The sequence below is a fragment of the Lactuca saligna genome, chromosome 3 (assembly GCF_052625555.1).
Source record: "Lactuca saligna cultivar CGN05327 chromosome 3, ASM5262555v1, whole genome shotgun sequence".
Taxonomy (NCBI): domain Eukaryota; kingdom Viridiplantae; phylum Streptophyta; class Magnoliopsida; order Asterales; family Asteraceae; genus Lactuca; species Lactuca saligna.
The window spans coordinates 61891335-61903702 of record NC_136419.1 but is presented as its reverse complement, the minus strand read 5'-3'; the positions used below and the strand labels follow the sequence as shown (position 1 = coordinate 61903702).

The 12368-nt window shown below is 30.7% G+C and overlaps 2 protein-coding genes across 2 annotated transcripts; both read right to left on the bottom strand.

The window, feature by feature from the left end:
* Positions 1 to 2531: 2531 nt before the first annotated feature.
* On the bottom strand, positions 2532 to 3676 carry LOC145033709 (putative methyltransferase At1g29790). Its single transcript, XM_078982264.1, has one exon. It carries the CDS (start codon positions 3673 to 3675, stop codon positions 2575 to 2577), a length of 1101 nt encoding a protein of 366 aa, XP_078838390.1. The 5' UTR covers position 3676; the 3' UTR covers positions 2532 to 2574.
* A 690-nt stretch (positions 3677 to 4366) lies between these two features.
* On the bottom strand, positions 4367 to 11579 carry SKOR (STELAR K+ outward rectifier). The gene is made up of 13 exons (XM_078985172.1): positions 11355 to 11579; positions 11014 to 11269; positions 7836 to 8060; positions 7320 to 7383; positions 6894 to 7233; positions 6494 to 6789; positions 6218 to 6397; positions 5899 to 6120; positions 5617 to 5805; positions 5442 to 5517; positions 5062 to 5356; positions 4776 to 4897; positions 4367 to 4686 (listed from the first exon to the last, which is right to left on the bottom strand). Exons 2-13 carry the CDS (start codon positions 11259 to 11261, stop codon positions 4442 to 4444), a joined length of 2502 nt encoding a protein of 833 aa, XP_078841298.1. The 5' UTR covers positions 11262 to 11269; positions 11355 to 11579; the 3' UTR covers positions 4367 to 4441.
* Between the last annotated feature and the right edge of the window lie 789 nt (positions 11580 to 12368).

Sequence of the window (12368 nt, the reverse complement as noted above, 5' to 3'; positions counted from 1 at the left end):
CTTTGCTATGTTGCTTTCAATAAAAAAAGAGTGGATTGCATGTCCTAATTTATACTTGAGCTACCTTTTTCTCCTTTGTTCTTTTTCATGTGCTCGAAAGGAAATTTGGACAATGTCATATTTTTCCACAAGGAGTGTCTTTTACGTTAGAAGTCAATGTCATATTTTTCCACAAAGGAGTGTATTACACTTTGAAATGTGTTTATCTGTCATGGCATTATTACTTTTTTCTTAGAAAAATAAAAATTCTTGTAGCCTGAAATTTAGCAAGGCACTAGGATTACAAAAAGACAACAGTATCAGATGTTATTGTTGGATTTAACAATGTAATACTATAACTTAACTTGATCATTTAGACATTTAATTTTGTTTTCTGATAAATGCTAATAGAAGTTTCACTCAAACTGTGTTTTACTTCATAATCAATTTTGTAACTGATGACTATTATATAGATGATCCACGTCCAAACTATTTGCATTGGTCAATGGAGATATAGATATATAGGTCCTTTAAAAGAATCTAAAAAAAATGGACATGAGTTGTTCCTTGAACCTGTGAATGAGGGAAATAATATAAATATGAAGATAATTAAATAAAATTTAATGGTTATTATATTATTCCCTGCATTTATTTCATCTGTTAAGTCCTTTTATCTCCTGAAGTGTCCTTACATAGACTTAAAAATGAAGATAATTAAATAAAAAGCCAAATACAACTGCATTATTGTTTGTTTCTCATATTTCCACAACTGATTAGTTTACACAAATCATTAGAATTAATCTGCACATCGTATTTCTTGAATCAATTCTCTCTCTTAGCAGTGGCGAATCTAGAACCAAAATCAATGTGGTTCCCTACATAAATGAAATGGAAAAAAGTATGAAAATGTAGGTCTTTTGGCAAAAATAAGATAGTTCGTTATGTATTTTTATATAAATTAAAAAAGAAAAAAGGTTGTCCTAGGACCTACTTGAGTGTGAATAGTTACGCATCTGTATCTTTGGGTCCTTATCTTCACATATTAGTGACATCCACTATTGTTCTTGGGTCCTCTTAATGTCAATGGGTCAATGGAGAGAACTTTCTATGGTTTTTCAAAAGAATCTAAAATAAATGAATGAACTCATTAAAGGAGGGAAAAGCAATGATTTAGAAAGTGTTATTTTTTTAACACCAAGCTATCATATTTTAATTTTTTTAGTTACAAAAGACCATGTATCTCACGATTAAAAAAGATCATGAATCACTCATTTCACAAAATGGGGTTTTCAATGAATATTTTGTGAAAATGACGTCACTTCTAAAAAATTTCAATTTTTTTATAGATGAAGCTTCTACAAAGAGAAACATTAAAAAATTTCAATTTTTTTTAAAGACGAAGCTTCTTAAGATCATTTTATCGTATTTTCACTCACCTTATGTCAACTGAGCATTCAACACCAATCCCCGATCTCGTAAATCACCATGTACAATTCAAAACAATAATGATAAATTTATAAGTGTAACTAATTACGAATTTTCGGTGGGTTAAACCCAACCGCAAAGATGTACAACACTTATGATGCATTTAGTACAAATCCACATTGCACATTGTATAAAAAATGAACAGAAAGTGAAGTGTGACCATTTCCTAGGTTTTGAAGAGTGAGGGGAAAATGAAGTGAATCTGAAAGAAGGTGAAAGGTAAAATGTGACTAGGGCATTAGTCTCACTTGTACAATACCACAGCCTCCCTTAGTTACTCTAGTACATGTGCTCCCTTTTCAATTTAAATATCAACTCTTAAGATCCTGCTTATTTCTTAATTTCCAAATCACAAAGGAGTTGCTCCTACTGCTACTGCTATCATAAATCTATTATGTACATGAACTTAGCTCACATTAGACTGTCAAAGCAACACTTGATATTTATGTTGTAATATCACTTCATTTTTTTATACAGTTTCACCAAACATCGTCAATTATCGATATTTACTCAATTTTTGTATGAAATACAACTTTTGATCGGAATCAAGAATAACCTATTAATATTTTAGAACCCTCTTTATAGTTCCAGAACTTAAATCACTCATCTATTCAAATAAATTTGGAATTAATCAGTAATGTCCCCATTATAAAGAGAAAATTAAAAATATACCTAAATTCCTTAATGACTTGGCAAAAAATAGTGTTTTTCCAAAAAGATTCATCCAAATTGCTGGCCATTACGCTCACCTGAAATTTGAGTCTCTCCAGCTGCAATTTGGCCTTTTTGGGCTAACATTTGGACCCATTTTGGCCCATGGGCCGGAGGTTTATAAATCTAAAATTCTGGAAATAGCCTTTATTTTTACATTTTCAACTTTAAGAAATCCTCTTTGGCTAAGGGTGAAAGAATATTATTCTCACAAAATACCTTCTATCAAGTCTAATACGACCCTTGTAGTTTAAAAGAAAACAATGATATTCTCCTTACACTTTCCAGAAAAACGTTATATCCCATCCCATGTACTTCCACGTACAACAATCAACCCTTATATTTCACATCTCAAATTTAAAAAAAATAAAATAAAATAAAATAAAAAAATACCAAGAGTTAAAATAATGGCTTTTCTAGCAAAGCCGAAAGATACATCTCGTTTAACTCAGGTCCTCTATCCAACTTCTTCCCAACCACCCACTTCACTTTATTAAACCCTACACTTTCCAAAAGTGGCACATAAATCCCTTCAAGTTCCTCCCCTACACAAAAGAAATGATCAAGCCAAAACAACCCACCAGGCCTTAAAACCCTATAAATATCAAAAAACAAAAAATGTAACAAAGTAGTTGGAATCCAATTACTCAATACATGCATCGAGTGAACTATATCCAAGGTGTTATCAAAAAACGGAAGCCTCTGTGAAACACTTATATACATAGGCACAACACCTCTTGATGCTATAAAACTATTAAAAGGACCATTTAAATTCATTGAAGTTGTTACTATCGTTATATTCCTTTCCATCATTCTAACTGCAAAAGTTCCAACACCACCTCCGATATCAAGCCCAATTCGAATCGTTCCGTGTTTCTTCATCGCTAACACTTCATCTATAGCAAAATCGGTTCCGGTTTTACCCTTGATCACCCACCTTGTTTTCTCTCTACCCTCAAGGTCAAAACAGTCTTTACAGTCATCAAAATGTTTTTGGTTGTGGGACCGGTTTATAAGGCATGAGTAGTTCTTGCATGTGTATGCTGTCCAAATGACTGATGAATCGGGTGGTGTTGACCAGAAGCTTTTGGGAATCGGGTAGGGTTCAGTGTAGTCTGGTGGTGATGGTGGGCGGCAGCGGCGGCGGGGGAGCGGCTCGCAGCCTTTGAGGAGGAGCTTTTGTGCTAAAAGTTCATCATCCGGGCAGGACCCGTTGACCGGGTAGCTCATGTAGTTTTGAAGTTCTTGAAAAAGGGTACACGGGCTACCCACCGGAGGGTATAGTTTGTCTGAATCGAAATTTGAGTTCATTCCAAATGGGAGGTGTTTTGGTGAGGTGAAGGCGAGGAATTCTGGCGGGAGGTGGTGGTCGGACGACGGTTGACTGGCGGAAGGGTTGATCACCGGTGGTGGGGTTAAGGAACAATTAGGGGCGTAGAAAGTGGTGGAGATGAATAAGGTTAAGAGATTTGATGACAAAAGGATGAAAAGATAGAACATGTCCATGGCTGACTTGAAATTAGATGGAGTCTTTTTAATGTTCTTATAAAAGGAAAAACAAATAAAGAATCGTTATTTCGTACTAACTATCAAGTTAATCAAATGTGTGAAGAGTTTTTTTTAATATATGTGAAGAAAGAATCTATTGGAAAGTAAGAGTAGGTATCATTTTTTAATGAGTTTTCTCATATTTTAGTGTGTGAAATTGGTATGGAGCTGGTAGAAGGTCGTCGCTCAGCTGGGTTCGATGTAAGGCCAAGTTTATATTTTTCAGACATCATTTTTAGTGAATAATACCATGATCTGCTAGCTTAAAAATGTGTAAATATTAGTTTTTGGTATCATAAATTGATATATATGGTAATTTTTTGAAATTGGTAACTTGAATTTTGAATGGACCCATACCTTTCCATTAGCTAATCGGATATTGCCAAAAATGTGGGCCGATGCCCAAAATAATAGCAAATAAACAAAGTTACATGTTTTTGAAATACGTACATCGTATTAAAAGTTACATGTTTTGCCACAATTATGACAAGATTCTTAAACTTTGGCCAATAATATGACAACATCTGTATTCTACAACTAGTGAGACTTATAATATATGCAGAAAATTATCACGTTAGCTTTGTAGGTAAATTGCGAATATGCAGAAAATTATCACGTTAACTTTATTTTGGGTATTTAAAGGTTGAAACTTAAGATGAAATTTATTTATATTGCAATGTTTGTGTTACATAATCAAAATGATACACAAACCACACACTCATTCTTCACTAATCAAATACAACTTTTGTCCATCTAAAATCATATCAACATCAAGAATTTTACCTGCATCTTCTGTTACTATACAACAAGTGTCATAACTTTCCAACTTCAATTGTTCGGCTGCTGTTTTTATAAGTTGCTCTGTTGTTCGTGGAATCCATAAAACCACTCCACACGTGCTTTTGTCCTTATGTTCCCATGGGTGAAATGCGTATACTGTACATTTCCTAGGATGCATTTTATCTGTCATCAAATACACGTAGATTTTGTCAGTTGCCATGTTAGTCTCACAATAATAAGAAAAATATTAGGTTAAATTTTTTGAAAAATACCTGTTATTTCTTGAGAACCTTCCGGAAGTTCAGACAACTGAACATCTTTTGCTTCTTCTAGTAATTTGATCAACATCTTGTTTCCAGACATTCTCCCTTCATCAAGTGGAGTATTACCCCATCTACACATATACATTCAAATTAACTAACTAAATAGTAACATACATATATATATAACTAATTTAATTAGTAAATTAATACTTTATGAATTAATTAATATTGGTGTATATATATATATATATATATATATATATATATATATATATATATATATATATATATATACCTGTCCTTTGATAGAACACTAGCTCCAGCTTCCACCAACAACTTGACAATTATATAAGATCCTTGTGATGCAGCCACATGAAGTGGAGTTCTAAAGTCATAATCTTTTGAATTTGGGTCAACCCCATTTGACAAAATCCTTCGTATATAATCAATATCTCCTCTTGCTACACTTGTACACAAAAACCAACCAGCATCATCTATCTTCAATGATCCACCTTCTTTCACTAATATGGAAGCCACTTTATCATGTCCATTCTTAATTGCTTCTAATAACGGCGTGTTCCCAAAATTATCTATATATCACCAAGATTAATAAAATGATTAGCACAAGTCATCAAAGTGAACATAAAGTTTACATATAGAAGGAAGTTTAATTACCTAAAACATTGACTTCTACCTTTTCTTGAATAAGAAAAAGAGTGATATCTTCGTATCCTTTTGATGCAGCAAGATGCTGTTTATTCATTTCAAGAATTTGTTATAGCCCTCAATCTTGAAATCTTTTTTTATAAAATTAGGATTTGTTATTATTTATTAAAAGTAGTTTAATTACCAATGGTGTCCTTCCATCATAATCTTTCTTATTTGGATCAGCTCCAGCTCTAATCAAGCTTTTAAGCTGATACAAATCACCATAAAAAGCTGAACTGTTGACCCTGAGTGCAAGCTCTGCTTCATGTTTTCCAATGTGTAAAATGATATCTGTCTCCAATTGCTTCATGCGTGCATCTGATGCGTTAAACTGTCATCATATCATATATTAATTTCAAAAAGCCAGATTGAATTCATATATATAAGCTGAATTGAACTTATTTGTGGAAAATGAATGAATTACCTCTATAAGATTGTTGAGAATTTTTCTCCCATCATGGAAATAAATCTCAAGGATGTTAGAGAAAGATTGTTTGTCAAGGCGAAGAAGTCTACAAAGCTCACAAACTCGAACTGTGTAAGGTTGAGGAATGTTACAAAGAATAGAAACCTCTCCAAATGAACTATGAGGTTTTAGAATCGATACTGTTTCTTCAGATCCATCTTCACATATCCCAATTTCCTCCTATTTATATATAATTTCATTTCATCGTTCTTAAGAAAATATCCAAAAGGTTTAGTAATTTTAATTAAAAAAAAAAAGAGAAGGAAGGAAGTTATACCAGTTCACCATGACAGATGAAATAAAGTTGCTCAACAGCATTGCCTTGTTCCATAATGACTTCCCCTGGGAGAAAAAACTCTTCATGCACTTTAGTTACAACTTGATTGATGAATTCCAAAGAGCATCCTTTGAAAAGTGAAACTTTTTCAATGTATGACTTGTATAGCGTTTGAGATATCTGGAAAGAATCACATTCACAACATCAATAAGCATATAATTCTAATGATTTCAGAGTATAAAATGTCTTGATAAGAAAAAGATTGAAAGTAGACACCTTTGCACGAATGGAAATTGGAAGATCACGAAGAATAGTGGAATCAGTGTAGTTGCTTTCATATTGTAAACGAAGGTGACCTTTTATCTGATTTCTTATATCTCTCCCAAGTCTATTTCTATTCATATATTTAAGAAGATCTGTCATTCTATCTCTATATCTTTCTGTCTTCGATCCTTTTACTATTAAAGCTGTCATATTACCAATCAAATATGCCCCCAAAACCATATCAAACGACACATAAATCATTACAAATATCATTTCTCTCATATTCACCGCATGTATTTCACCATAACCTAACAAATACACACAATTATGGCATTGTAATTTAGATTTTTTTTATATAATAAACAAATGAATGAAAGTACATTGTAATTTATGTTGATGAAAATGAACTTACCAACTGTGGCCATAGTAACAATGGCAAAATATAAAGAAGTTGTGTAGCGTTTCCAAAGATCAATCTCTCTGAAATTTGAGTAGCTATAATCGCCTAATTTTAAGCTTCCAATCCAGGTGTATCCTTCTTGGACAGCTGGCAGAGTAGTAGCCAAATAATAGAAAATACATGCAGCTGTATGCGTGCAATAGAGTTCAACAGCGATTAATTTTATAATCCTTGAAAAGAGATAATTGACACGAATGTCCTTTTCTAATCTTGAAAAGAATTCCAAGACTTTGCGTACTCGAACCAATCTAAGTAGCAAAAGGTATCTCACTTCTTCTTTTCTTCCGGAAGCCTAATATAAATAAATAATCATTTTATCATATCGGAAATTATGATTTTATTATTTCATAATATATTAATTTTGTAATGCATATATACCCGGTATATGTTATCCCAAGGCATACATGCTAGTATATCGAATAGAAAATGAGATTTGAGGTACCTGAAATCACAAAAAGATGGATTTTAATTTTAATTTAAAAAAAAAAAAGAGTAAATTACACGAATGGTCCCTATGGTTTTGGGTAATTTGCATGTTTAGTCCCTAACTTATTTTTTTAACTCGAAAGGTACCTAATGTTTGTTTTTATTGCATGTTTGGTCCCTGTCTTACCTAAAAAAACTGTTAAGATAATGTAATGTGGGTTAGAAGTGGGGTTGGGGGTGTGTTTATTTAAATAAATTAAAAAATCAAGGGAAAAATAGTCTTTTTATGTAAGACAGGGACCAAGGATGCAACAAAAACAAACAGTAGGGACCTTCCGAGTTAAACAAATAAGTTAGGGACCAAACGTGCAAATCACCCCAAACCATAGGGACCATTCGTGTAATTTACTCAAAAAAAAATTATAGACTCTTTTATTGATTTGGATATGTAGAGAAGAAATTACAAACCTAACAGCGATTAGGTTGCGATTTGAAATCATTTTGTAAGTTTGGGTGTCTCTGTAGGCAATAAAGAAATGTAGAACAACATCTATGAGGAAAGCAATTTGACCAGCTATGTCTAAGAAATAGAGGTTTTTAGGCAATCCCCTGAAGAAACCGAATTCCATTGGTGTGAAGAAAGAAGAGTAAACTGCCCATATTAATATGAATTTCTCCCATGCTTTATACCAGCTGCATTCAAAAGATTTTGTGTCATATGTTAGAATTTTCATCTTTGGTTATACTTGGTTGATCTTATAGTATAAATGAGACCAATTTAAATGCTTAAATGTTTTAGAAGAATAGCATATTGTTTATTGTATTCCTTGTATCTAAGTGTACAAACTTTAAACCAAAAGCTAATGATCCAACACTTACTTGTAACAGCTTTTGGAAGCTTTTAGCTTTTATGTTTTATGTCTTTTTACACAATTCGAAAGCTAACAGCTACTTTTGAAGAGCACTTGTACACATACTTTTTGATAAATGGAGCGACTATCACATCTTCATTTAAGTGTGAAATATATGGAATAAGATATACTAAATTTTGGAAGCTGAATCCTTTTTAGGTGGTATTTAAGTTCAATATATGATAATTATACATATTGATATTTATTTTAGAATTGTGGGATATGGATTAATGTATATTATGATGCCAATATATGTGACTCCACTGGGAGATGAAACTTAAATAGAAAAATAATTAACATAACAATTTTCAAAAGGTATAAATAATTAACATAGCAATTTCTTTTTAGGAATTTTAAACCTTAAATAAATATTTTACTATGAGCAACATACAAATGAAAATTATTGTAAGTACCATAAACCATCACATGGGGTTTTGTGGAGGACATAAATATTTGATTAGATATTTTCCTAAAATTTCGTTCCAAGATTAGTGGGATCACAAGTGGTATGTTATGAATACAATATAATTGGTTTATTCCCGGACGTACAAAAAATATATATATAATTAGTTTCTTTATTTAATTAGAAATTCAAACAAAATAAGTAATATAAACATTTATATATAAGAAAAGTATCAAAATAGGGACTCACAATATAAATCAAGATCGAGTTCACATGTTTATCTAACAAGTGGTGTTTTTAATAATAAATAGCCCCCTTTTCTACAATCCTAATTAATACCTTGCAGTTTTTAATTACAATAACTCTATTGTCAAACTCTAACAAAATAGATGAAATATTATTATATTATTACATTTATATCAAGTTAATAATAATACACAGCTTGAAGCAAAAAATGAAGAAACCAAATTTAATGTAAAAAAGTTGAAATCTCAATCGTTATTAAAAATTTTATTAAACTTAGACGAAAACAAATTAAACAATCGTTATTAAAAAATTTGTTAAACTTAAGACAAAGACAAATTAAATGACTAGAAAATACATTTAGAAATTAATGGATTTGTTTATTTAAAGAGTTATTTTAAGGCCTATCTTTTTAATAAAATACAATATTATTTCATCTATTTTATTAGTGTCACATACAATAAAATAAAGAAACCATCTATTTAATACTTTTGAGATAATGACTCCTTAGATTATAAGTTGCCCACGTATTATTAGTTACAAATAAACTGATTTTTTTTTTTTTTTTTTTTTTTTTTTTTTTTTTTTTTTTTTTTTAATTCTGAGGAACCCATTGTAGTCGAAATATTTGATGAAATAGGCATTTGACTTTGTTAAAGAATATCATTCCCCTATATTATTGTGTCTGATATAAGTATATTAAATTTTACAGCATACATATTTAGAACGATTAAAATGTTAATGTAATACTTAATATAATTATTATATAACTAATAACTGGTCATAACTACCACATATATATATATATATATATATATATATATATATATATATATATATATATATATATATATATATATATATATAAATTTTGATAACTAAAAAGAAACTTATCAATTTATTACTTATTAGTACATAAGCTAAGAACATCTCTAATAAAAGCTTACTTATGATTGATTATTATTCCTTAAACAACCCCTTACTAATTTAGTGATATTGTATCTTATAGGTTTAAGATTTTTTACTCATTAATCAAATCTATTAAAACATAAAATAAAATTATTATATTTTTATTATAATTTTTAATATTTTTAACTATATAATTAATAAAATAGCACCAATATGAAATATGATATATGTTTAAAAATATAAAATATTTTAAATAAATAGAAATAAATATTTAATTATTAAAACTCTTACAAAGAAATTTTTGTAGTGGAATTTTTTTTTAAAGATAATTTGTATATACATTTAAAATAATAAATAAATTTTGGATATGCTCTAATCTAGACTTTTCTATTTACGAAAACAACTAATAAACACCTTTAAAAAAGCATGTTGTAAATAAACAATTGTATTTTTATCTTGTATGCTGTTTAAAAGTTGAAAATTGAAAAATGTCCATTCATGAACATATTATGAACATATCTTCATCTACGAATATGAAAATATATTCACTAGACACTAGTGGGCATAAAAAAATACATACAACGGATATTACTTTTATACATGTGTAATTGTGAAAATCTATTAAAAAAAAATTTCTTTTTATTTTGATAACACGTTAACTATAAAGTATAAACACCTTAAAAAAAAACATGTTTTGAATAAATAATCCCAATTTCCCAAACGATCCATGCATATTTCTAAACATATATATTTACTTTATGATTTATTTATATGATATAGCTATATATGGCAATTTCACAATGACCCTCGAATCTTGATGATTCATTGTCGGCTAAAATATTTTATCTCATGGAACATGTACATCAATGACGGCTAAAATATTTTACAGCGACCCGATGACTCAGACAATGTTTAGGTGACTATTATCTGATCCACTTTAAAAAAACAATTCTTCACTTTTAATCCAAAAATAAAAAATAAAAATTGAATATATGTTAGATTTTGGGACAAATTTTGCAAATACTAAAAGTGCCAAAACGAAGTAATGGTTGAGATTCCTCTTGTCACGTAGTTTTTCACACACACACACACAAGGAGTCGACATAAATACATATACAGAGAGAGAATGCAGCGTGTGTATATGCAAACATATAGATATACTGATAGAGAGAGAGAGAACCTGTTTTGAGGATGAATGAAGAGGGCAGGAGAGCATCCTCTGATTCCATCGATGAATTTCTCTGTATTGAAATCTCTGCGACTCGGATCTAGGTCAAGATCCCCTGCCAATAACGTGAATCGACTCCGACGTTTCGTTAACCTCCCGTGATCGTGATCTCGAACATCCTCAACCACGTACTCCTCCCCCACCACTTCATCCTCTACCGCTTTCCTCCGCCTCTCATCCGCCGTTGATCCAATCCTCATTCTATTATCTATATCGATCAACCACAACCAATTATCATAAGAGTACCCAAATTAATCGATCGAAGTAATTGATTAAGGCAAATGGATAATGACCTAATTGATTGAAGATTGAATGAGTGATCAGAGTTGTGTATGAGTTCTCTGTAGATTGACTAGGGCAGTAATGACGATTGGCAAATTGATTGAACTAGGTTAATTGTTAACTGTTTGTAAATGAGAAAAATGTCACGGGAAATAAGGACTGTATTCAAGTGGCGAAAGAGATGGAAGGAGAGAGAACAATTTCAATGGAAGATGGATGTAGAAGACGATGATAATTGATAACATATTTAGCACTATTTATATAAGCCATTCAAAATTATAAAAATATAGAATAACTGATTCACTACAAAAATATAATAAATACTCAATATTAATATGCCACTTATATAAAAAAAAATTGTTAATACGTGAGACCGAACAAATATAATTTTTTATATTTGTTGTCTTTTTTATATTTTTTAATATAGATTAGTGTTTTTTTTCTTTTTTTTCTTAGACTATGCTCTATATAACTTGAAGGGTGGCAAAAGGTTGAGTCTTGAGCTTTAAAAAATATGTCGTGATCATGGCGTTTTTAAAACCTAACTTTCAGATAGGTGGGTGTGTGTATGTGTGTTAAAGAGACTTAAGATGATGTTGCTTATGATGTGAGGTCTATTGGTGCATGGCGAACCTTTAACGACATTTTCAACCCAATACTAAAACCTATTTTATTATGTAATTTTTAGCGAAAACTTGTTTCAACGCAATAGCAAGCCTCGAAAATCTCATTAAAATGAGGTGGGGAGGTACAAACATCAAAGTTAATTCTTTTAATCGCTTAGAGAACTAATTTGTTAACTATAATCTCCCATAATTTGACCCTTCGTTTTTACTTGCTAATTAGTAGATTTAATGTTTACTTTTTATGCATAATGATCGCGATCAAGGCACGAAGTGGAAACTCCTCATATCCAACCTTGTACTATTTGATCTCTAATGGAACAAATCCTCACTATGTATCGAAAACTTGTTGGTTACTTGTTTAACAATGGATGAATTTAAATATAGGCAACCTCCCCCACC

Coding starts and splice junctions, on each gene's coding strand:
- SKOR (XM_078985172.1), bottom strand. CDS start 11,261: ATGAGGATTGGATCAACGGCGGATGAGAGGCGGAGGAAAGCGGTAGAG. Junction 6,398..6,493: donor CAATTTCCATTCGTGCAAAG/GTGTCTACTTTC, acceptor GATTCTTTCCAG/ATATCTCAAACGCTATACAA. Junction 6,121..6,217: donor TCATCTGTCATGGTGAACTG/GTATAACTTCCT, acceptor ATATATAAATAG/GAGGAAATTGGGATATGTGA.
- LOC145033709 (XM_078982264.1), bottom strand. CDS start 3,675: ATGTTCTATCTTTTCATCCTTTTGTCATCAAATCTCTTAACCTTATTC.